The sequence below is a fragment of the Rhipicephalus microplus genome, chromosome 1 (genome assembly GCF_043290135.1).
Source record: "Rhipicephalus microplus isolate Deutch F79 chromosome 1, USDA_Rmic, whole genome shotgun sequence".
NCBI lineage: Eukaryota > Metazoa > Arthropoda > Arachnida > Ixodida > Ixodidae > Rhipicephalus > Rhipicephalus microplus.
In genome coordinates, this window is record NC_134700.1 from 190966293 (window position 1) to 190993066 (window position 26774).

The 26774-nt window shown below is 46.4% G+C and overlaps 1 protein-coding gene across 3 annotated transcripts in view; it reads left to right on the forward strand.

The window, feature by feature from the left end:
• LOC119178388 (E3 ubiquitin-protein ligase HECW2-like) overlaps positions 1-26774 on the forward strand; it is a 77171-nt gene that overhangs the window by 30103 nt on the left and 20294 nt on the right. For all 3 annotated transcript variants that reach the window (XM_037429591.2, XM_075889109.1, XM_075889104.1), the window contains exons 11-20: positions 171-364; positions 1103-1250; positions 3902-4208; positions 6654-6736; positions 7706-7808; positions 8316-8480; positions 19539-19825; positions 20477-20589; positions 22299-22419; positions 23311-23424. In XM_037429591.2, the coding sequence (XP_037285488.2) occupies positions 171-364; positions 1103-1250; positions 3902-4208; positions 6654-6736; positions 7706-7808; positions 8316-8480; positions 19539-19825; positions 20477-20589; positions 22299-22419; positions 23311-23424 (1635 nt within the window). The remainder of the gene's footprint in view (positions 1-170; positions 365-1102; positions 1251-3901; positions 4209-6653; positions 6737-7705; positions 7809-8315; positions 8481-19538; positions 19826-20476; positions 20590-22298; positions 22420-23310; positions 23425-26774) is intronic.

Sequence of the window (26774 nt, forward strand, 5' to 3'; positions counted from 1 at the left end):
GGTGCACGTTAAAGGACACCAGATGGTCAAAATTTTCGGAGCCCTCTACTACAGCGTCCCCCATAATCATATCGTGCTCTTGGGACGTAAATCCCAATTATTGTTAATTGTATTTATGTCTCTTATAGCTAATGCCTAATATATGCAATATAATCTGCATATGCTTACAGTGTGGCAAGCAGCAGAACTTCTACTGTGGAGCCATCTTCAGCAACGTCAGCAGCTGCTGCAGTGTTGCCTGGCAACACCATGCAGTCACAACAGCCTCAACAGCAGCCGCACAACACTACTACCCGTCTGCCTTCTATTCCTGAACGCACAATTCGGTATCAGCGGGTGGAGCTCGAGGAGCCACTGCCACTGCGTAAGCACTGTCTGCTTTGATACGAGATTGATTGTGTTAGAACCGCATTAGCGATATGCTTGGGCTGCAGATTTTTTTTTAAATGGGGTGGCACTGCAATGCTGACTCATCCTCAAGCTTTTGTTTTTGACTGTACACTTAAGAATGTTTGTTGAGTCGGCACCTTCACCGAACGAGAAAATGCTCATTCTACATACACTGGCATTAGCACGTTTTGGCAACTTTGTGTCCCTGGAACACTGAATGGCCATTAACCTGACAGAAGCGATAAATTGCTATGGAGCACCCTTCATGCTGTGAGAAAATAAGTTGGGCCCATTCGAGAACAGGTTGGGCGCTTATTGAAAGTACATCTTGTCACTATATTTTGAGCGGGTACCTATAGACAATATTCTGCTGTGCTCAAAGCTCAGTAAGAGTGTATTTGTAAGTGCTCTTTCTGCTTCCAAATTAACAATGTAAAAAGCATCGGTAAAGCTGAAAACCTGGTGAAGTGCATGTGCTCGACCTACCACTTTTGAAGCGTCGTTCTTTATTTGAGCAGCAAGAGATCTGTTCGCATGCCATTCAGCCATCAACGGCCCAGATGTCTTTTCCAAGGCTCTTGTAAGCCTTATTTCCTAGCATACACCTGTTTTCAGTTTTTTCTTTTTATGACCCCTTATGTAATACCCATGGAAGGGGTCTATAAGGAAATTAAGTGAACGGAAGGTTTATATTTGATACCTTTGTTTACAGACTGGGAGGCTCGCATTGACAGTCATGGGCGCATCTTCTACATCGACCACCTAAACCGTACCACCACGTGGAACAGACCATCGCTGTCACAGCCAGCTGGCGTAGCTGCCACCTGTAATGAACTGCAGAGGCAACAGTTTGACCGGAGGTAGGTTCCTTTTTTGTACCTGTACTCTCTGCAATCTAGCCTTATAAGACCTGTTAAGCTTGAGTGTTCTCAACCTTTATTCACGTGTCAAACTTATATTAAACTATTGACATTACAGGTTTTTAACCTGTCTGACAGTGCTGGCTGTCTTGCAATTTATCAAAGTGGTGTTTGTCATTTATACAACTATTAATATGTATTACTAGAGGCATCATGAAACTAACTAAGTTTGGGCCCGCTTATAACGAACCTGAACGTAACGCGGCATCTGTTTGCTGTATCCCAAAGTTTGTAGTAAATGAAACACAGCTTTAAAAAAGTTACGAGTGAAAACAAAAATATTTTTCCCCAAAAAGTCTGTAATCTATGTGTTTTAAATAGCAGAAGCGATAAAGAAGGTCTCCAGTTTATTTACTGCGGCAGCGTGCTCTTTGCCGAGGCCTTTGGCATACACAAGCTGCCTGAGGCTATTAATGTAGCCAATTGCTACAAGTGCGCTTGTGGAAACAGGCTCCAAAGTTTCGGCGTCCTCACCATCCGATTCCTCCAAATCGCTCTTGCCGTGCACTTCATTCACAGTGCCCTCATTTGTGCACGATTCCGCAGTGTCGGCATTGTTATCGACCATAATGAAATCATCGCAAGAGATGTCTCGCACGCCCTTCCATGTCAGAGTCGATCACGTGCTGTCACAAATCGCCACTGGAGTGGTCCTGTTTGGAAGATTCAGCCTAGGCATCGGGCCCGACATCGACAAAGTCAGCTTCGGGAAAACAGTTTCGCCACACGGGGCTGTCATCGCTGCCAACGAAGCCTTCACCATCTCCACAGCTGAATATAGGGATACACGACGCGGCAAGTTGGCTACCGGGAGGTCAACAGATATGAGGAAGCGCTGCACAATGCAGCGCTTCCTCATATCTGTTTCCTTCCTCATAGCTTCCTATAATAAGTCTTAAAAATGCGGATTATGCCCAAGCTAAGCTGTCACACTTTCGACGTTTTGTTGAGTGGCAGAAAGAAGCGCGGAAGGCTTCTCATCTGCCATCTTGACCACACACGCACACCAACAGTAAGATGCGCACGCGAAACGTAGAAGCCAGCACGCATGGAACCACTCTGGGCCCGTTTTTAGTCGGAAAACGAAATTTCTGAATTTGAGCCAGCGTGGCTGGCGTCCCGGAGCAGTAGAGACGAGTGGAGTTGCGATGAAGAGAAGAGAGCAGACTTGCGAGAGTCTTGCGAATGAGTTGTGATAGAGTGATGAGAGGCAGGTATACGGCAAAAAGGCGATCTTGAAAACCAAAACACGCGGGAAGAAGGCAGGTGGGGTAGCTTGCTTGCAGGGTCCGCAAAATGTGCAAATCGTGCATAGGAAAACTTGGGAGAGCAGTCTCCGCGCGCAGAAATCAAAGAATTGCATTGTGATGCCGGCAGATTTGTGCGGTCCTGCCGACCGATGCATTCAGTGTTAAACCAGTTTTTACGCTTCCAAACGCATGCGGAGAGTCTCGTGTTTAAGACCTGTTCTCGGTCACTTTGCACCAAAGTGCGAAGTGACCGAGAACAAGTCCTAAACACAGAACGAATCGGGAATCTTGTCAATGTTGGTGGAGTAGTGCAAAAGCGTGCACTGGAACGATATGACACCGATGCAGACAAGACATAGATGACTATCGGGTACAGTGGATGGCTGACAATGTTGGCAGATGGTCTGGTCACTCCAGGTTGGTGACGGCAACATAGTGTAACATAACCAGGGATAAAAAACTGAGGGGAGACTAGTTTGCCGAGTGCTCTTAGAGAGATCGGTGGCTGTGTAAAAACGCAAGCCTCGTCTGGCGATGCAGGGTGCTCAGGGTAGCAGGGAAACAAAGGACGGAAGAGGTACGTAACCGAAATCGGTATGGGAGAGCGACAACCAGAGGGCTGTAGAGGCAAGGTCGGCTTAACAATAAGAATTTATGGGCAGTTCCCTGATGGCTTATTGGTGGGCTAAAGGGGTGTCCCATGAAGTCGCCAGAGTGCCGATTTCGTTTGCTGTAACCGACCGGCAACGCTCAGAGACTTTTGTTGTAAGTGCGTTCTTGTGTCATTGAAATAATGTATATTTCCATGGACACGCGGGTATCGCTCATTTTAAGTGAAAGTTTGTTTTAAGTGGGGCCGTTATATATGGGCTCGACTGTATATAGAAATGGGAGACCACGTGAAACTTCAATGTATTGCACTGATTGACACTTGCATGAAAGGATAGGTTTCTCTTGGTTTTTGATATCCAACCATGCAGTTTGGAGACACTGCATGCCATGAATCTATGAAGTGCACAGTGTTTCACAAAGCAATACTATTGTTGTTTTGGCAAGATTCTGGAGATCTTTTATTCTTGGCAAGTGCATGATGTTTGCAGTGCCGATGGTTGTGCGCCTCTCATTGCATTGAATATGCTTAAGCTTCCGTGCCAAAATTTTATCAAACTGCGGTATATTTTTTCTATTAGTGTTGACGGTGTCACCAGCAGTTTATTCTGGTACAGCTTTGGTTGCTCCATGAACATTTTATCAAAGCCCTCAGAAAGTGCACGAGATCGGGACACGGTTTCCCTTGGCGAACTTGTTCAGGGAACTACCTTGAGCCCTGTCACTTTGCAGGTACCAGAGCATACGGCGCACCATGACTCCTCGCATGACGGCTGCAGCAGCTGCAGCCTCGGCCATGCCTTTGAGTATGGCGACATCAAATCCTCCTTTAGCTCCGGCTGTTCCATGTAGCGGCGCTGCTCCCTCTCCAGTTCCCGTGGTCGAAGAAGTGGTTGTGGGTGGCAGTGCCAGCGTGGCACCATCGGCCCCTCCTGCACCTGTGGTCCCCAGTGCCGACAGTCAGAGAGCACTGCTCAGATCGCCTGCTGTTCGTTTTACAACTCGGTCAGACTTCTTCAACGTGCTGCACATGAACGACGTAAGAGGCTATGTTCTGCAAGTTGCTTTGACATCAAGTGCAGGCAGTTTTTTTTTTTTTTTTCTCTTACACTAGATGTACAGGGACAATAAAATGAAATAGTCAGTTTTAATTTACAAATTAAACTATGAAAACTCTAATGTTGTTTATTTCACCATGATATGTTTATTAATAGAGGAGAAAAACGCAGTCAACATCATTTTTAAACTTCTTTAGATCTCTGTGCGGGACATTAGGAATTTCTAGGTGTATTTTTCATATTTTTGTGATATTGCATCAATGAAATTTACATAAACTTGTGAAGTTTATGGCCCCCCAAGAGTGCTATGGACTTCATTTTTACTGTTTTGAAATGGCATGACTTAGTAGATGCCGTCAAAATTTATGATGCTTCGGCATTTGGTGCAGGAATTGCAGGGCGGTGCCACCACCCACATTTTCTTTGCACACATTTTATTTATTTTTAATTTTTGCTTACGAGGCATCTTCTTTCAGTTAGTGGGATGTTTTTGGTGTTGTGAAACTGTTATTTACGAATATGCTAACAATCTCTTTTCTCATTAGTATCCCATTAAAAGGGCCCTGCAACACTTTTTGAGTATGGACAAAGAACGCTGCTGATCGGTAGTTAAAGCCGCCCCGCCACGGTGGTCTTGTGGCTAAGGTACTCGGTTGTTGACCCGCAGGTCACAGGATTGAATCCAATCTGCAGTGCCTGCATTTTCGGTGGAGGGGAAAATGCTGTGGGCCTGTGTGCTCAGATTTGGGTGCACATTAAAAGAACACCATGTGGTCAAAATTTCTAGGGTCCTTCACTACGGCGTCTTTTGTAATGATATACGGGTTTTGGGATGTTAAACCCCGCATAATAACTAATCAAATCAATTGGTACTCAAGGCTCCTGAAAGCAATCATGTCAAATATCATCAATGGGCGAAATATAGCACAGCACGCGGCATGGAATTCGAGATTAATTCTCAAAGTCAGCTGAACATCTTTCTCTTCTCTTGACAAATGATGCTAGAGGCTCAAAATCACTATGTCCAAGGCCTAGTATAAGCCATTGGCTGATTTGAGCATGTCGCACTCGTTTGTTAGTGGGGTGGCCGCGGTAGGCGGCTAGTTCACACATGAGACAGTGATCGCACTGAAAAGAGATGCATGACTCATTTTCTTCCCTTATGTCATCCCGCCATGCTTAGCTTCTAGCGCTTTCATTGAGATGAGAGAAGAGATAATGCGATTGTAGTGTGTGATGAATCTTTGTAATTATGCTCGTACTGGACAGATTCTGAAAATTTTTGGGGTGGTGAATTTGTAAGGTAATAAGCTCTTTTAGCGAATTCATTCTGTGGCTTCTTGGAAAAGTGGAAAAGTGTTGCAGGGCCTCTCTAAGGGGGGACATTGTGCTCGAATGCCCTACTTCTGCAATCAGGTCAATCGATGGCTATCATTATCGTGAAGCCACCGTGCACACTGAAATTCATGGACAACTCGCGCTCCGCTCGCCAGGATTGGTCATGTCTCTTAGTGCGGCCTATACATGTGAAAACACGGCACATCAGTTTCCCTAGTGGTGTGGGCACTGATGGAAGTGCTGCTTCAAACTTCTCCCAAAAAAGAATTGCTGCTCCATGCTGCTTCAAACAGTAATTTTTGTTAGTAATTGCACCGAACCTGCTCCAAATGACACTGAGAGAATGAGGATGACCAACCTTTACTGTTTGACCAGCTCACAAGGTATTAAAAAAACTGAAAAGAAGCTGTGTTCTATTATCCCAGTGTGCTGCAAGTGTGCAGCATTATTGGCTCTAATCTCACTTGTGCGACAAGAATTGACATCTCAACCATAGAGCTCATTTGTGTTTGTGTGTTTTTTTCTCATCTAGACATGCAGGCTAATGTGGTGAAATGTCACAATGAGCAGCATTGCTTTTATCTCATACCGATTATCTACTGCTTGTCTGGCAAGAGTTGTATGGGACTAGTGGTTACTTCCAAAATGTGGCGCTCAGCCTTTCCGCTTTGATTTGATTTCTGCCAGAAATGCTGTTATTTTAAATTGTAGCTAATTTCACGGCACATTCTTGACAACTGCCATTGATTGCTTGATAAAATTTACATTGATTGTTGTCTGTTAAATATATTTTCATAATAATATTTACAAGATACTTCGACAGTGCTCTGAACTCCAATTAATGCACGACAAATTTAATATATGCTCCTAAAACACTAATAGCTGTTCTAAAGTAGAATTCTTTTGTTTTCTGAAAACACTCATGGCTGATCAAAAGCAGTACTTTTTCTGCTCCAAAGTATGCTTCAAAAAGTGAAAAGTCACTTCCATCACCTAATAATGAGTATTGATCCCCTTTGTGCACAATGTTCAGTTCTACAGGCAGCGTGTCATTTTCCTGATGTTTATTTTCTGTCTCTCTGCTTTAGGATGCTTTGGCTGCTTACAATAGAAGCTCCTCCTTGAAACACATGATTGCAAAGATTCGACGAGACCCTGCGAACTTCGAAAGGTATAACTGATCCCATAGAAGCTTTCAGTAGGCTCATTTAATCTACAAGCCTTCCATTGGGTGTTGGCGTTTCAGTGTGACGGGTTTTCGTCTTGACGAGTGTTTGTAGTATGTAATGCAGCAAACTTGACTAAGGAGAGACATCTCTTTAAAAAAAGTTCTTTATTTTTTGAATTGAGTTTGATGAAACACTTGGCGAGTGTATGTATATATGTGTGCTGATTTCAAATATAGATATATTTTTCGGTATCATTAGTGGTTTTTAAAATACAAAATGTTTCATCTGCCTTTTGTGTAGCAAGATTTTTTCTAAATTGAGTAGTTACAGAAAAAATCAGCATATCAGTAATCTAGAGTCTGAACTGTGAAAAGTGCAACAAAAAAAGGTTTTTCTTAGTCCATTTCAACAAAAGTTACAGTACGGTGAACATATGCCAGTCAGTCAATTTCAAGCTTGTATTTCACACCCAAGAGCAGATTTTCTGGGCTGCATTTAAGCCTGTGTACACGCAGCAGAACATCGGAAAAAGTTTTCGCCTACCTACGGTATGAAGTTGCTGCTCGAGTAAAACAGTTCTTTTTTTAACTCAGAAACAATCACACGGACAGGCTGGCCTGTCTTGTTTTTAGATTTGTACCAGAAAGTATTAGCATGTTGTGGTACTTGGTGTCATGTTTCTGGAGAGGCCACAGTGCTGCCCTCTGTGCTTTTTCTTTTTTTTTCCTGCTTCGAAGTAGCTTTTAGTTTTATCATAGTTATGTCAGTGGTAAAGGACAGTGAAGTTGAGAGGTGGGCGAGTTGGAACTGATGCATTGATGAAAACTTTACAGCGCGAGCGAGACAGATCACTGTGTCCACTTCTTTGTGCTCTGTCTCGTTCGCGCTGAAATGCTTTCAGCAACGGCGAAGGACATATTGACACTTAGTAACTCGCACTTTTTTGTGTTGCTTTTGCACATGTGAACTAGATACCAACACAATCGAGACTTGGTGAGTTTGCTGAACAAGTTTGCCGACAAGACAAGGGAACTTCCTAGAGGCTGGGAGACAAAGCTAGATCGCTCAGGAAAGGTAAGGCTAGTTTGCATTTGCTTATTTTCTTGTTGAAAGTGGACCATTGACTCATTTTGCTGAACATCTTATAACAAGCACAGCAATGACAGTGCTATCAAGTAAATTCATAGCGTTGTGCGAACTCTTTAGCAGGCCATTGTTGAGTTGTGCAACGGCACAATGGGCCCTTCCACTACTCAACAATGGCCACTCTGCAGAAAAAAAAAAACATATGCCGAGTGTTTTAGGAGAAGCAAAGTGTATGCCACGAAAATGGTCATATATTGTCATTTTTATGCTGTTGACTAGATTAGCCTAGAAAAAAAAAATAAAAACAGTTTTGGTGTTCTACGTGCATAAGCTGTTCGATTATGCATATACACCTTTGCATCATCCCTACTTCCCCCAAAGCCACTTCACAATGTAGCTGAATAACTAAATCACCTTTTATTGTCAGTTTCTCTTTCCAATAATTCTTGCTAGTCCATCGTGACTTGTTGTTTCTATGCCTCTGCCCTGCTGCAGCAATTCTTCATTGACCACACGTCTCGAAGCACAACGTTCATCGACCCTCGGCTGCCCATAGATGTGCCTTACTTAAATCCAAGCAAGCTGGTGGTTCCTCTGGCCAGGAGGCGAAGTCGCAGTGCCGGGGAAGATGACGGACAGAGAGCGGACGCTGCTGCTAGGGTGAGCCAGAGCTGTTCAGCATCTTCGGTTTATCTTGCTTTTACCTTTATAGACTTTGAGCAAAACAGTACTTTGTAACGAAATTAATACTGCAGAAGCTATCGCTACAAAGGTGTTCGTTTTAAAAAGATAATGTGGCACTTACATCATCACGTGTTAAATCTGAGAAACAGAAATCATCCAAACACATGAAAGGACAACTTGGCAGCTCCAAATTGGGAAGAGAAATTGTAGAAACAGCTAAGATAGAGAGATTAGGAATTTTAGCTGAGAAAGTAGCTCAGTAAGTTACGTTAACTGGAAGTAACTGGAATCTCTGACTTTGTAGTGTAGAAGAATCGACGAATCAGTTGTCAAACCGAGTGTAAGTAGCAGTGGCAGCTGTAGCAAGTGGCAAATAGTCACTAGTGCAGCTTGTTTGAATAGCACTTGGTTTTGCATTAATGTGTGATTGTAAATGAATTCAGTGGATTGCAGTGCATTTCTGTCAATTTCGCCCGAATGGCCTGGCTGTGTCCACCTTGTTTAGGATTCAGAATAATAATTATACAAGTAGAGTTGCAGTTGAAGTTGCAGTTGAAGTTGCAGACGCCCTAAGGCAAGTGCGACACAATCGGTTCTGAGCCTGAGACACTTCAACCTTTTCTGTGACTAGAAGCGTCCTCTAGTCGACACTGGCACCATCACTTACATAATATCAACTCCTGGCGGCAAAAGCACCGTCTCATTGCATCGGCTTTAGTCGGGAAACATGCACAGTCTCAGTAGCTGGTGTGGTGGACGAAGGCGTGGGTTAGCGGCGAGATCTCATATGTGACTTCGGCAACTTGGCGAAGAGTTCGTAAGGCCCGGCGAAGAATTCGGTAAGGCCCGACGTAGCGCGGCAAAAGTTTTTCACTCAAGCCAACGCGACGTGAAGGCAGCCAGAGCAAGACCAGGGAGCCAGGGCTGAAACTGACGTCGCGGTGGCGACTGTCATAATGGTGCTTTTGTTTGGCCTGAAATGCCAGGAGCCGACGACGGCCAATGCGACGCGCTGTAGCCACGCGGACGATGGAGTCGTGAGCGTAGTACTGTCGAACCCTGCTACAACAAAACTGATGGGGGCGGAAAAAATTTCAGTGTAGTGAAAGCGAAAAAAAAACATACAGCTGATCTGAGCTAGCAAAACAAAGGAACGTTTATTCTCAAAATTCAAAAAATGTTCGCTGCTTCCTATTCTTTCCCAGCAGCATCACGACGTGATTCTCGCCCATGCATAGCAAGGCCATGGTGAAAAGCATGCTGAAACAATGCCGAAAACTGCCTTCGTGAACAAACCAATCAGTTGCATTAACACGTTAACACCAGCAGCTGTCCGCCGTCAGAAGTATCCGACAACGCCAAGATGGAGGCACGGTATCGTGGAGCGAAGGCTTTTGCATTTTTCTATGCCATTCTTATCATCCATCACTCGTGGCTAGCCGATTTTGTCGATAATGCAGACGAACAGCCGCTCTGATTAGTTACCACTCTGGCCAAGCGCGAACATAATGATAAGCATCAGAATCTGAAAAGGCATCGTTCTGCGGTTGCACTCAGCAGCTACGTGAAGGAAACCATTAACTGAGCGACTGAGCTTCAGCTTCAGATCATCCGCGGCTCAAAACGGTCAAAAGCAAGCCAGTGGCAAAAGCAGGGCAGTGTCATTGCTATCGTTATCGAGCAATGGCGGTGCCCATGCTTGCAGAACAGCGGCAGTATAGCGGCGGTCTAGTGGCGCTATCTGGTGGTGCCAACGCGTGTTTTAGACTTTATTGACGCATTTTCAGGCTCTGGAAATGCATCGAAATGTTAGTTAACTGCATAGCAATAAGTATCTGAGCCTGGAATTGCATCGCAAAATTTTGTTGAAGCAGGGCGATTCCAGAAAAAAAGTTCGTTGTGGCGACAATATTTATGCATCGACTTCTATGGAGTGCTGACGGGGAATCGTGAATTTTTCGTTGTAGTGGAAATTTTGTTGAAGCGGCTTACGTTGTAGCGGAGTTCGGCTGTTTGTGGTTGAGTTTGCCTCGGAAGGAAGTAGTGAGTCGAGAGGTGAGAGCGGGTCACAACCACACAACAGATAAAACGGAGAATAACCAGTAATGTCGTGACGCGTAGAATTATAGGCAAACATCACGAATGGTAACATGCAGTCCCAATCCATGTGGTCCTCAGACACGTACATGGATAACATGTCCGTGAGTGTACGGTTCGAGCGTTCAGTAAGTCCGTTTGTTTGCAGATGGTAAGTAGTGCTGAACTTGTGAGACATTGCACAAGAGCGGAAAATGTCATCGACAACTTTGGAAAGAAAACATCAACCTCGATCAGTCAGCAGCTAACGCGGAGCACCATGGTGTAAGATGATGTTATGGAGGAGAAAGTCGGCGCCATCAGTTGCACGGCTGGTAGGAAGGGCTCGCGTAATGGCATAACGTGTCGTATAATCAGTCGTTACGGCCACCCACTTGTTACCCGCGGACGTCGTCGGGAACGGACCAAGGAGGTCCAGGCCAACACGAAAGCATGGTTCGCTGGGTAAGGGTATGGGCTCAAGGTGAGAAAGAAGGCTTTGTGTGGCATTTGCAGAGTTCGCAGGAAGCCACGTGGCGCTGAACTGAGCGGTATAGGACAGGCCAGAAGAAATGTCTGCACACACGATCGTAAGTTGGGTAAACATCCAAATAGCCAGCGGTGGGAGCACTGTGTGATTATGAGAAAATAGTTAGTCGCAAATGCTGAGGAACAACGAGAAGCCATTCGGCACCAAGTGGTGTCATATTGCATCGTTATGAAGTGCCGTCATGCAGAACAAACGTACGGAGAGCAGGATGTCGAGAGCCGTCCATTGGTGTGGAAGTGAGGCGTTGTATTAGGGATCACAAATATGGGTCGCGACGCTGCTCGTCGGTGATGTGTACGAAATCGCTGAGCGACAAAACACAGGTACCTGAATCAGTTTCGATGGTGTTAGGTAATTTGAAAGGGTAGCGGGAGAGGCAGTCGGCGTCCTTGTGTAGCCGTCCAGACTTGTAGGACACAGAAAATGTGTGTTGCTGGAGGCGTAAGGCCCAGCGACCGAGTCGTCCCATAGGATCTTTAAGTGACAAGAGCCAACATAAGGCACGATGGTCTGTTATCACGGTGAAATGCTGTCCAAACAAATATGGGCAAACTTGGCTATTGCCCAAACAAGGGCTAGGCATTCACGTTCTGTGATCGAGTAATTGCGCTCTGAGGCTGAAAGAAGGCGGCTAGCATAAGCGATTATACTATTGAGCTCCCATTGTTGCTGGGACAAAATAGCAACAATACCATGGTCGCTTGCATTCGTATCAACTTCCGTGTGTGTAGATGGGTCAAAATGACCCAGAACGGGCAGATTTACAAGGCGACTCATAAGTGTGGAAAATACCTGAGCTTGCTCAGGTCCCCAACTGAAAGTGCTGTCCTTTTTAAGAATATCTGTGAGAGGACTAGTGATTTTGGCAAAGTTCTCAATAAAGCGTCTGAAATAGGAACACGACCACAGGAAACTTCGGGCATCAGAAGGGGTACGAGGAGTCCGGACGGCACACACTTTGTCGAGATCAGGCTGTATGCCAGTAGCGTGCACCAGGTGACCAAGGACGCACAATTGACGACGGCCGAAATGACATTTCGCAGAATTCAGCTGTAGGCCTGGTCGTCAGAAGACGTTAAGGATGGCTAAGAGTCATTGGAGGTGGCTGTCGAACATTGATGAAAAAACACAACGTCGAGATAGCACAAGCATGTGAACTATTTAAAACCACCTAAAAGAGAATCCATCATGTGTTCGAAGGTGGCAGGGGCATTACGTAGTTCGAAAGGCATCACTTTGAATCGGTAGAGACCATCTGGAGTGATGGACGCCGTTTTCTCGCGATCTCTGTCATCGACTGCAATTTGCCAGTAGCCAAAACATAAATCGATGGAGTAGAAATAACTCGCACCATGTAAGCAGTCTATTGCTCATCAATACGCGGAAGCGGGTAAACGTCCTTTTTCGTGATTTTGTTCACATGACGATAATCAATGCAGAACCTCCAAGTATTGTCCTTATTTTTACTGAAACGACAGGGGACACGCCCATGGACTGGAGGAGGGCTCGATAAGATCCTTGGACAGCATTTTCTCGACCTCTTTTTGTATGACGTGACGTTCTGCCGCCGACACATGATAGGGACGCCTATGGATGGGCGGAGCGTCACCAGTGTGGATCGGATAGATGAGTAACGATGCGGATTTGACCTAGCGGGCGGTTGTCGAAATCAAATATAGTTTGTAAGACATCAAAACGCGACGGAGGGCATCAGCGTAAGGAGGGCGTAGGTCAAGAGATATCATTTCGTTGAACTTCTCATTAGATGGCGTCGTCGAAGCCAAAGGTTGAGCAAACGCGGATGGTCGTTCATAGCTTAGTTCACATACTCCAGAGTCGTTCAAAGGGAACAACACAGCAAGAGATACGCCCTCAGGAAGAGCTTGTAGTGACACGCCAAAGTTCAGGAGAGGAAGCCAAGTGCAGTTGTTGGTGAGCATAATAATGAATCTAGGGAGAGCTATTTGATGTTCTAGTGTGACTGCGTAAAGTGGAGACACGACATAAGTACCATTCTGAAGTGGTGGGCAAGGCGACATGGAGACATAACTCGCAGCGTCATGTTGCAGCCGAACAAAGTCAGTGGAGCTAAGTCAGGGCTGGACATCTGTGCAGGCGTCGGCACAGCACTGGAGTAGCTCAAGCCTCAGAATCCCAGTTAAACAGTTCATAAGCACAGAACGAACAGTCAAAAAGTCCACTCTGAGAATCACCTCGTTAGGGCACTCGGCAAGTACAGTGAACAGAACTAACGTTGAGCGGTCGGCGATGGTCATACGGGCAGTGCACATTCCCATGATGGCAGTTTTGCTGCCGTTGGCTACTCGTAGGACAGGCGATTCAGCGGGCGTTAGCACTTTTCGAAGTTGGCTACAAAAGTCAGAGCGCATGACCGACGCCTGAGCTCCATCATCAATCAGGGCTTTAACGGTCACATGATCAACAAAAACTTCGATTAGGTTTCATTATGGGCGAGGGTCAACAGGGGTTTTGCAGTCAGAGTCGTCAGCGCAGCCTCACCTCCTGGGGCTGCATTGGTTAGTTTCCCAAGGAACGCCCTGGGTAAGATGGGAACGGGGGTCGCTGAGGTGTAGGCGAACGTGACTGACGGCACTGCAGAGAGGGCAAACGGCTAGTGGTGAACTGGGAAGGAGCGGCTGGGTCAGCATAGGACGATTCGGCGTGTGGCGACAGAGGACGAACTGAACGTTCGCAGCGACGGTCAGTATATGGTCGAGGCGATGAATTCCAGCGGCTACGGCAGTGGCGGGAGATACGGCCGATCTGGCGACACATCAAGCAGATTGGTCTGTCATCCGGCGTTCGCCACTCAGATGAGTTTCAGTACCTGTTCGCGCAATACAGTTGGGGCGTAGCAGAGGCAATGATCGGGGCGGTCGAGATGGGACTTGTGCTACTGGTGGATGCTATTTCTATATTCGCAATTTCTTGGCGAACAACAGCTTGAATGAGCGAGATTGTCAGGTTGTTATGCATGTGGGGACCACGAGAGTTCGGAGCCATAGCATCAAGTTCACAATGTATGTTTAGCGGCGAGAGAAGAGAAACGTGAGACAGCGTCGAGGTCGGCCGACGGGGCCGCGCCGATCTCGCCTCTTTATTCCTTGCTTGAAGTGGAGTAGTGGCGGCTGTCCACTTCCGACACGCCAAATGCGCTAGCTTGTTGTAATCCTCGGGCAGCTCGAGCTAGCATCAGCTGCATGAGAGGCGTGGCGCAGTGATCAAGAAATGATGATGGTGATGAAGGGACTACAGGGCTCCCTCCTAGCGCTTTGCGCGATTTGAAGGCATATGAAAAAAAGAAAGCGACAAATGCTATATACATGAACGACAATCCATGGAGTATTCATTTGGGAAGTCAACGTTGTCAACGTTGATGGGCCCTCGGTAAGTAGGGGGTCTCCGGTGGGGGACTCTGGGAGAAGCGCAAGGGACGAAGAAGGAAGCGCCTGGTTGCTGTGGTCGTAGACCAGCGGGTCTCACGATGACGTGGTCGGACAGACCGAGAGTTGATCGTGTGTCGCGAGATCATGCTGCTAACGTCTGCAGAGGATCGGAAGTGCGGGTTTTGACGTTGGGGTTGACGCAACACAGACCTCAAAGTCGTGGGGCGTCCGATGTGCCGGTATGAATAGACGTGCCGACGGACGCGGGAACGTGTCCATCACCAGCGCCACGTGCACGGTGGGTAGTCGGGTACACGACAAGTGGTGGGACATTGCGTAGGACAGGCCAAGTAGGCGCTTACGCCATCTTCAGGGCCGTGACTGCAACTTGTGGCTGCGTAGCAGGGCGGCTCAAAAGGTGCCGTTATGTGTGATGCAAGCACGTTGTCGTCGACGTAGGGTCACGGGTGGTAGACATGTATGAGGTATGGGCGTCGTCACGATAGTGACACACGAGCCGGCGTTGTGGGCTTGCGTCTGGTTGTTGTCGTCCGCCGTCAAAGGCTCCGGGGAATGGTGGTGGTAGAATCCAGTCAGCGTGGGCTCGGCCGGAGGGTTGGACGGGACTCCTGTGCTTGTGTAATGACCTGCGGTAGTCCCCGCACGAGCGTTGGCGTGCAGGTCTGCATAATTGATGGCTGCCTCTAGCCGACACCCCCTAGATTGCTCCACCGCAGGCGCGGTATGCCTGGAGAGCCCTGTCGGAAGCGGACCAGGCCCGTCGTTTTCAAGCGCATCAGTCATAGTCGCAGCGTCTTGGAAGTTTGGCCGTGGTTGATAGATGGTGGCTTTAACATCGGCTACGGGAGACTGCGAGGATGATGCTGGTCGTCGCTGGCAGGACGCGCATAGTGTTGAAGCTGGTAGAGAGTCCGCTTTGGACATCGGGGATGGTAAAGGTTCCGCGACCGGGAGGTGAATAGCGGGTGTGATAATGCCCGTAGTCGTGGTAGACTCCGGGGTGTTTGTGGAGCTTGCTGTCGTGGAGCTTGACGTGTCAGAGGTGTTGAGGGCCATTGAGGTCGGCCAAGACGAGTGGGTGGCGAGCATGCCTACAGTATCGTGGGCCGAGAATGTTGAAAAAGCGTACCTCGTTGCTGACTGGTTGCGTGCAGAACGAATGTCCTGTACCTCGTCGGATGGGCACTCGGACGCGGGACTCGCGTCGCTAGTGGCCGGACGAGATGTTGTAGGAGATATAGCCAGGGAAGTGAAGTCTTGGTTGAGGTAGGGCTGCGGGCCGTCTGGTACTGAGCACCGCAGCACAGAGGTCGTCGAAGGGTCGCGGGCTGGAGGACAACTCGGCGGCTATATGACGCAGCTCAACCGGGAGGGCGTCCAGCAGGACAGCGTACATCATTGGCTGTGCCTTGATGCCATTGACCGCGAGAATGGCATCGAGCCGCATAAACCAAGCTCAGGGGTAGACCGGGTGAAACGGCAGAACTGGAGGGCAGAGTTGCGAAAGCATGGCAGCGGGCCGTTTGACGAAGGGAGTGTTCTCCGGGTCGCCACTTTAGCTGCCAGAGAAGAGAGACGTGAGACGGCGTCGAAGGCGGCCAACGGGGTTTGCCGACCTCGCCACTTTATTCCACGCCTGAAGTGGAGCTGCGGCGGCTGTCCACGTCCGACACGCCAAATGCGCTAGCTTGTTCTAATCCTCGCGCAGCTCGAGCTAGCATCAGCTGCGCGAGAGGCGTGGCGCAGTGATCAAGAAATGATGATGGTGATGATTGCACTACATATGGCTTGCATTAAACTTCGTGATACTGGTTGATGCAGCACAACTGGTTCATTACAGGATGAGGTCGGATCTGTATTAGGAAGCTGGTCAAAGCATTGCACGATGCGCTTGCCTTTTGCTTGCCCAAAGATACGGCACTTTTTGATGAGGGAGTCAACTGTTGCGCAGCTGTTTCATAGCAAGAAGTTGAATGCATCGTCGGTGGTGCCCTTCATGATGTGTCCGACCTTATCTGCCTCCGACATGTTCTCATTGGCTTTTCGGCAAAGTGCCAGGACATCCTGAATGTAGGAAATGTATGATTCGGTGGACGTCTCGGCACAAGACGCGAGCTCCTTCTGGGCTTCTGCTTGGCATCTAATTGGTATCCCGAATTGGCTTCGTGCGTCTCAAACCACGCCTTTGCGGCGTCCCCCAAATAGAATATCATGTTCGCCAACATAAGTGTTAGATCCCACCTGTAACTGTTGGTGACGTGCTGGTACATCGACAGCCACACATCGACGTCGACCTTGCCAGTGCCATTGAAGACTCCCGGGTCACATAGCGGAGACATCACGTATTGCACTGGTGCCGGAGTGGCCAGTACACTGCCATTAGCCATAGCAGCGGAACCGATGTGACGTATGCTGCGGAGATCCAGCTCCGACTTCCGTAGAGACATACCCAGCACTTCTACCATAATGATACGCGTATCGTTGCAGTTGAAGTTGCAGACGCCCTAAGGCAAGAGCGACACAATCTGTTTTGAGCCCGAGAACACTTCAACCTCTCCTATGGCTAAAAGGTCCTCTAGTCGACACTGGCACGAACACCTTTGTAATAATAATAATAATAATAAAGGAAAGAAATAAAAAATTGGCCCCGTTTCACTGCAAATGATGTTGAAAGATGATAGTCTTGCATCTGGAAAGAGTGAATGAAAGGTTTATTTGATGTTCTGCACGAGAAAATCAGTGAATAATATTCTAAAGGTGCTGCGTAAGACGTGCCTCGATGCGTGCAGCAGAGGCGAATGAGCGCATCAAGGCATTCTACGATGCGTGAGACGTGAGCGCTATCTGGCAGTTATCTTGGAAAACGAAAGGGTGGCCTCTGGTGTAGCAAGAACGCGGCATGCGTACCCATCTTGGAGGAGATAATGTGTAGTAGGCAAGACGACGGGTAGGTGCCACCCCTGTGTCGTCTTAGCAAAGCGCAGGAAACACTCCCTATTTTGTGCATAGCGTTGCATTGTCAGCCCAGCGTGATAAATGCTACAGTCTTTAGAATTACTTATGTATGCCTTCTGTAGTATGAGGAAACACACCATAGAATATTGACCTGTTGATATTGTGCATCAGGTATGTGCAATGTTTGCTTTTTCATCGACAATCGCACAAGTATGAACGCCGCAACTGGGGCAATATTAATGACCTCCCTTCAAAATTGTGCTCTAATATTCAATTGTTTGCAGACAACTGTGTGATATTTCGTAAGATTAATAATAGTGACGACATTAGAATCCTTCAGTCTGACCTAACCGCTGTTTCTAACTGGTGCCAAACTTGGCTGATGGAATTAAACATTAACAAATGTAAGGTTATGCATGTATCCCGCAACCCCAAGCATCAGTCCACTTATTACCTAAACAACATAGCTTTAGAACTAGTTTCATCATATAAGTACCTTGGAGTGCACATTACAACTAATCTCAGCTGGTCAACACATATTGAACATATCATCAACAACGCTAATAGCATGTTAGGGTATTTACGCCGCAATTTTTCTAGAGCCCCATCGTCACTAAAATTATCGCTTTACAAATCCTTAATACGCCCCAAGTTAGAGTACGCAGCATCAGTATGGGATCCAAGCCAAAAAAATCTAATCGCTTCTCTCGAGCTTGTTCAAAATAATTCCGCTCGCTTTATCCTGTCAAGATATAACCGTACTGCCAGCATATCTTCAATGATAAGCAGCCTTTCCCTTCCCTCTTTATCATCACGCAGGAAACTTTTTCGGTTAACCATGCTACATAAAATATATTATCATTCCTTCCTGCGCAACGAACTCTTAACCCAACCACTATACATTTCCCATCGCATTGACCACCGTCACAAGGTTGGCATTAACTATTATCATACAAAATCTGCCACTCAGTCATTCTTGCCCCGTTCGTCCCGGGAATGGAACCACCTTCCCGCTGAAATTGCGGGTATCACCGATAACCAATTGTTCCGTGCTGCCTTAGCCAATATTGTATATGCAGAAATATCTGATGTTTAATCTATGTTTGTGTGACCACATTGTTGCGATAATACTAATTTGTTTTGTATTTCCTTTTTATGTACACGTTTTTTGTAACCGTGCTACCTCATGTTATGCCTTTGTTCTGTACCACTCCCCTCTGTAATGCCTCTGGCCCTGAGGGTATAATAAATAAAAATAAAATAAAATAAAATATTGGTGGGCGCTGCGGATATGGTTGGATTTTGGCTGTTTCAAGCATCATTTTGGGGGACAGACAGACAAGTCTACCGACAGACAGACAGACAGACCAAAATTTTTGCATCGAAGTATCCCAAGAAAGACTCGTCCTTAAAATGCCCTGTCAGCGTGGAACACTCAGCGCAGTCACAGCCAAAGGGGAAGGAGCAGCCTTTCCAGAGCCTGCTTTAAACTCCCTTGGGACGACACTGGTAGTACAGTTGCATGGTATCCTCTACACCATAAATCATCATAATTTTGTGAATTAGAAAGTTCCCCACTATGCCATTATTCACCATTCTGCGGAGAAGTAACGTGCCCGCTATACGTCAAGGTATTATGTGCACTTTTGATGATCCTGTGGCTCATAATGATAAAGAATTATGGCAGAGCCCATTGTTATGCTTTTAACGTGAATCCTTGCCCAATGTGACTCCTGTGTAGGGTTCATTGCGATGGAGTTTCAAGTGCCGGCATGGCTGTGTGGTAGACTGCCCCGCTGAGGCCCTGGGTTCGAATTTCATCCGATTCGAGATAATTTGCTGTGCACAAGAGTGGCTACAGACACCAGCTGCGATGAACATTGTGCCACCAAAATTGACGGTTGTGATCTCATTACAGATTTTGCTCCAAAAAAAAAAATGTGGCCCTTACACAAAAGTATACAATATGTTAACCCCATGCGAAATAATGGTGTTAGTAACTTCCCACTGTGTGGACGAATGCAGGGCAGTGGCAGCACAACTGGAGGGCCCGTACCACCACCTCGACCCCCGGGCAGCACAGCAGGGGCTGGGGCCAGCCTGCCAGGTGCCAGCAGCAGTGTACCCACGGCCTATAATGACAAGGTGGTGGCCTTCCTCAGGCAGCCCAACATTCTCGACATCTTGCGCGAGCGCCACCCGGCAATAGCATCCAACACTGGCTTGCGCGACCGCGTGCATGCCATTCGTGCAGAGGGAACTGCCGCCTTGGGGCGGCTCTCACACGACCTCGACCTCACCATCTTGCTCAGGTGCCCACTCCCCCTGCCTTATGCTTGCCAAAGTGCTTGTCACTTTGTCACCGCCACGACCTTCTCATAAGTCGCACCCTTTCAGGCGCGACCTATGAAGAATTTTTTTCCTTTTTTTTTTCATTTTTATTCAAGGCAAAATCGTTACGCTTTGCCTGGGGGACATGACTAAAGGCTAAATAAATGCCTGACTAAGTCGTGCCACTCTGGCAGCAAAAGCATAGACACACCAACAAGCATTTGTTGTACAGAATACACTGGTACATCTTCATCCAGATTGATTACAGGAATAAAGAAAATTTTAAGTTCACAAATAATACAGAATGGCCTGTAAATGCATTATATATAAGTAACAATATTTCAACTCTTGAACTAATGTTACATTATTGCAATAAAAATAACTTCATAATATGCTAATTTGTGTTTTATGATTGATTATAAATAAATAGTGAATGAAGGCATACTTATTCTGTACTCTTTCTGCCCAATGTGACTCCTGTGTAGGGTTTATTGCGAAGGAGTTTCAAGTGCCGGCATGGCTGTGTGGTAGACTGTTCTGTCTTTGCATAATTAAAATAAAGTGAATTGTTCCATTCAGAGTAACCTTCCTTTATTTATTATACTTTCGTTGCTTGTTCACTGTTCTTTCAGCCTGTTTGAGCAGGAGATCATGTCATACATTCCGGCCCAGTACTCCTCTGGGAGCAGTTCTAGTCATCGCTCTCCGCGGGATTCTCCTCAGCCTTCTCCGCAGGCCTCACCAGGTGAGTAGCACAGGAAGTGCGGCGTCTTATCATATCAAAGGGTTGTACTCTCCTGTGAAGTCTTACACCGTCTTTGACGTATGAGCATGCCTTGTATTGAAAGCATCCCCACTCGCCGGAAGCATGCTATGATTGACACTAAATCTGCAAAGGGTTGCAGACTTAGTGTTGTCACGTTTATTATTTTGCGAGCCAGTCATGGAACCTTGCGTACCTTAGCTGAAATGACAATGAAAAACGTCTTTGTGTGCAGCCGTGTTAAACCAGCATAGGGGAATATTTGGTTGTACATATATAGTATGTGTGTATACCATTGAAAATGCAGTAAAGTTCAGTAATACCTCATTAACTCGAAGTTTATAAACCAAGAAAAATTTCTAGATAAGCGGATTTTCGAGATAAGCAAAGTTGCACAAATTGTTGAGAAAAATCGAGCGCTTTTTAGCAAAATCACTACTACTTACCAGTTCTTCAGCAGCAGTTTCTAATGTTTCTTTTCTTGAAAGATTAAAAGAGAAAAAAATATCACACAAGAGACGTTATCCAGCTGGATTCTGCAGCACTGCCATTTTATTTGGCAGAGAAAAACTCCCTAATGCTCGTCTGCTTGTGCTCAGGTCTATGAAAGCGTCCTCCAGCTGCTTCACGCATCGCATCTGACTATCTTCTCCGCCGCTGCACTCCATCATCGATTCTGTGGGGACGGGAAGGTTAGCTGCTCTGGCACTTCGCAGCCACACCATCAACGCCGCTTCAACGTCCGGGAACTTTGAGCCTCGAATCCGCTTCCGCTGGCTGTAAAAGCTCTGCTGATATCCGTCGAGCACCTTCTGCTTGTTTTTCAGCAAAGGGATGCCAAAACACCTACGCGATGGTTGATTTCGTTTGGCCTCCTTTCTCCGCTTCCTTGATTAGGGCAACCTTCCTTTCTAGCATTAGCGACTTGCGCTGCTTTTGTGACACCGTGCTTGCCACACTCACGCTAAGTCGCCGTTCCTCAAAGTCAGCGTTCAATCCGTACCACAGATTAGACTGAACGGAAATCACTTCTTAGAAAAACAACGAGCGCTGCCAAATGAAAGAGAAAAATGGTGCGACAACGGCAAGCGTGGGACAAAGAGCGAGGCCTGCTGCGCGGAAGTCACATGACGTGCCACAGGGTTGCTCGACAAAGTGAATATGCGCCTAGGCTCAGCGGCAGGTGCGGTTAAATAAGAAATAAAAAAGTAAAAATTTGACAGATTTCAGGCGTAGCAACATCACGCGAATCTTGTGTAATGGCCTGGTGGCGAAATTTTAATTGCACTCCCACTCAAGATTTTGAGATATCCGCAATCTGATCCAGAAATACTTCGAGATAAAGGGAAAGAAAGGCATGGAGTGTAACGGAGAAGGTTCGGTGCAATGGAAAATTTCGGCTTAGCCGATATTTCGAGACATACGAGTTCGAGTTCACGAGGTATTACTGTATGTAAGCTGAATTTCACTGTTCACTAGAAAAACAATTCGACTTGCGAAGGTCAGCTTTTTGTTTTGTTTTGTTTTTACTGTTCAACATGTGCATAATGCTGAAGGAGGGAGTGCTGTCGGGAATGTCACCACTATTTGATATACTTCGGTGTGCGGCTGTACCACATTGCCCATACATATACAATGCTAGTTGTGTCAATGTAAAGCAAACTAACAATGTCGCAATATCTGTTTTACAGGCCTACAAAGGGCTAATCTTAGGGCTCCAGCACCTTATCGGAGGGATTTTGAAGCCAAACTTAGGAATTTTTACCGAAAATTAGAATCCAAAGGCTACGGTCAAGGACCCAGCAAATTAAAGTAAGTACTGTCACTTTTTTAGCATGCTTCATCGGCTCTCTAAGTGAATTGCAAAACCTTGTGTTGGTCATAATCTACATCTGCGTTCACTAGGATTGGGGCTCCTATGAATCGTAGGGTTTTATTTGAATCATGAAAGTTTGAATGAAGTAGGATGGAAGCCATGAATACTACAAACTGATGAAAAAAGAAAAAAACTGGGCTTGTTTGAGCAGTAGTACGGCAGGAGTTTTCATACTAAATAGCATCTCCGACAACTCCGTCAGCAGATTCAGATTGAATGGAAACGGCTTTGAATTTTTGAGTTCTTGAGATGTTTGCTACCCCTCATGCAAATTCAACCACATAGATGGTTAATATTGTTACACTGTTTGAAGAAGTACACTAAACAAGCTTAGAGCAATGTTTCACAATACTTTCATTGTTTATTCAACAAAATGCCCTACTTTCCTATGCAACTGTAGCATCAGCAAGGCAACCCATTCACATATGCAATAGGGCCTCTTCTGAAGAGACATTAATTCACAAATTGCCACTAAACCCTGCTGTAGGCAGGCAACAAAAGCAGCCCAGAAAGACGTTTTTAAATATGTTGACATATGTGCTTCCTTTTCTTACTAATTTCATAAACTAAGGCTGTTACACTTGTAATTACTGTAAGCTGCCCCTGAATGTATCGGAACACTCTGTATTTTTCTAGATTTTTCTAACTAGACTACACGTGCAACAGCCATGCACACCAGCACTGTTGCTGGAATTTACCGTGACTGGTGTATAGAAAGCCAACATGTCAGATGGCAGACTGTATTTTTGCCAATTGATGAACGTGTCTGCCTCTATCATGGCACTGTTTTGTTTTACGGCCCATGTGATTCGGCAATTTATCTGCAGGTTAAACATTCGTCGAGACCACCTGCTCGAAGATGCATTTACGAAGATAATGGCTGCGTCCAAAAAAGATCTTCAAAAGTCTCGACTCTACATAGGATTTGCCGGTGAAGAAGGGTAAGGTTTTGCTTTTTAAGCTGTTTATTTATGGTATTTTCGGGAGGGAGGGGGATTAGCCAACTAATTATTGAGCATTGATGCATTTGAGATGTTTGTAAAGGAGGCAGGTAAGCCTGGTGTATTTACAGGATCGTGAAGTACTTTGTGAAAGCCATGGTCAAGTACAACGCAGAATGCCACCATATCCTAATAAGCAGAGTAGTGGAACTTCGTTGCTGCTACCCAGGTTCAGTTCTCGTGTTGTAACACTTTTTGAGCTTGGTCAGGAAACGCTGCCGATTGGTAGTAGAGGCTCCCGACAACACGCGAGCCAAGTATTATAGCACAGCACGCGGCCTGGAATTCACAATAAATTATCAGTCAGCTAAAAACTGCTTTCTCTTCTCTCGACAAATCACGCTATAAACCCGAACATCAGACGTCAACGACCCATCTATCAGCCATTGGCTGATTTGAACATGGCGCGCTCGCTCTTTACAGAAAATGCCGCAGGAGGCAGCTACTTGTTCATGCATGCGCGCGCAATCACACTAAAAAAGCCGCGCATTCGAAGGAAAAAAAAAGGAGGAAAAAAAGTGCTCACGGTCACGAAGCACGCGTGACATTTTTCTGTGGCCCTGCCATCCATCCCTACTTAGCTTCCAGTGCTTTTGTCGTGATGAAGGAAAAGAGAATGCAATTGCTGCATGCGACAAACCTTTGCAACTCCACTCACACTGAACGGATTCTTGAAATTTTTGCGGTGTTGAATTCGTGAGGCTATAAGCTCTTCCAGTGAATTCATTCCATGGTTACTTGAAAAAGTTTTTCAGGGCCCCTTCAATGCTTCAAAAAGTTATTCCAGTTCTCGCAGTACGGCTCTTTCGGCATCGTATTTTCGTTTAGAAGAGACTCATATTGTTGTAAACGATGTGTATGCTAGCACCCATTGCTGATTACCCTCTCTTGTAATAGCAATGCTACATATGTTACTTGCTTTTATTTATGTTTTTGTCTTAGATTTAGTGTCTAGGCATGAGAAGGGGTTGGGCTATTTTCAAACTTTGTATCGGAGTACAAAGTTTGAAAAAGGGTTCAAAAATCAACCTTCAAGGAGTGTGCTGCAATGCCTTGGGTGATGGAGTTGCCTAGTGCAAGCGGAAAATCATTAAGAGACCATACTTACAGGAGAGAGTGGAGGGTTTTGATGACTGTGTAGCTCTCGCCTACGATGTGCCAAGTGGTACTGGAGTAGACTCTCGTTAATTCGAACTTGAAGGGACCATGATCATTTGTTGGTCTTATCAGGAGTTCAACTTATCAGAAGTGCCCCCAAAAAACAAATACTAACGTGCCAAGTACATCCAAATATGTAGCTTGAAAACACTGAATGGGGTTTACTTACAATGAAAAAGAAAGGAACAAGAAAAAGCATTTACTTGGATCAGTTTCATAAAAACTATGCCTTCAATAGAGTATTTACATTAAGGGGAGATGCGAGTCGAAAAATCGCGTTTTTAGCGAAATTTCTCGTATTTCTGATTTTTATTGCATTGTAATCTTCAAACCTTCTTCTTTCATCTGTGAAAATTTCAAAACTGAATTGAACCGCAAAATGCAAAAAAAATGTGTATGAAGGCATCGCGGTGGCTCAAAATTTTGTGAATTTGCGCCGATATTGGCCATCTATGACTGCGCGCTGCTCCCCGTCGCAGTGCCGCCCGCCATCGCGATCGGTTGGGAAAGTTGCCTCCGGCCTTCTTCTTACAGCTCCGACGACCGCCAGTTTCGTACGTGGGCAAAAAAAAAATAAACGGGGCCTTTTTATCACGTGGTTTGAGCGGTTTGAAACGCACGGCACCCTAAGCCGCATCGCCATTGGCTACCGAGTCATTGTCAGCTGTGTTGGTGGCGGCCATCGGCATTTGGTCCGTCTGCTTTTCTGCGCGTCTACGCATATTTCTGCGATGACAAGCCTGAAAAAGTGCAACGTGAGACCGCAAAAGTTTCGAACGAAGCACAAGTTCAAGGGAAGGCGGCGTAAAGCGCCCCGAACGACGGCGACGAATGAGAACGCGCCTACGTGTGCTAGGCCTGACGGCGGCATTGACGAGTGCGCGAGCGACAGTGGCTGCGATAAAAAGATTGACGCTGCGCTTTCTTTCGTCAGTGCTTCGAAAAGAAGCTTGGCTTCTTCGAAAAAGACGAAAGACAGCGGGATGAGGTTTGTGCAATGACAGTTTTGTGCGACACCCTCTTGCTGACGGCACTTGTGGCAGGTGCGGCATGCCCTGCTTGCGGTATTCAAAAACTTGCCGTTCGGGAGCCGGAAGAAAAGCGCAAGGGACTTTCGTCGCTCCTCGAACTTCATTGCGAAAACAGCGAATGCTCAGCGACTGTTCTTTCGTGCTCCTATACGTCACTGCGTGTTATGGGGGACGGCAGCAGCCGAGTGAGCCAACGGTACGACAGTGGGAGCTCCCGAGATAGTTTCGCTGTAAATGTGAAGGCGGTGGTGGCTGCACGCGCTGTCGGCATTGGGCATGAGCAATTGTCGAGATTTTGCTCCATTATTGGACTCCCAAAGCCAATGCACCACCGAGGATTTTTTTCGATAGCAAAGAAGGTGCACACCGCTGCCATGGCAGCTGTGAGTGAAAACTTGCGCCGATCCAGAGAGTTGACGAAAGAAGTAGCAGGCGAAACTGATGTGGCTGTTATGTTCGACGGCACTTGGCAGAAGAGGGGCCACAAAAGCCACAACGGGATTGGCGCAGTTATCTCCTTAGATACTGGCCTCTGCTTAGACTTCGAGGTCATATCAAATTACTGCCTGACATGCAGTAGGCACTAGGATATGGGCCCAGACGAGGAAGTGTGGCAGGCATTCCATGGCCCAGTCTGTGAAAAAAAATGCAGACTGTTCCTCCCGTGCCATGAAAACGGAGGCTGCAATGCGCATTGTGCAGAGAACATTGACTTATGACACCCCACTGCATTTCATGAAATTCTTGAGTGACGGTGACAGCAAAGCATATAGTGCAGTTGCAGAGTCAAAAGTCTATGATGCTGTCAATATAGAAAAAGAAGACTGCACTAATCATGTGGTCAAGAGACTTGGCACCGCGCTACGGAAGCTGCATGTGCCAGTACCACGAGGGCAGAAAATGAAAGAGCCAGCCATTCAGAAGCTCCAAACATACTATCAGATTGCCATAACAAGCAACAGGGGGAGTGTACGGGATATGTACACTGCAGTATGGGCTTCGTACTTCCACTCGTGCTCTACTGACAATGCTGGTAGCCACAAGTTTTACCCTGCAGGAACAGAGTCGTGGTGCAAACATCAACGCGCTAAAGCACTTGGT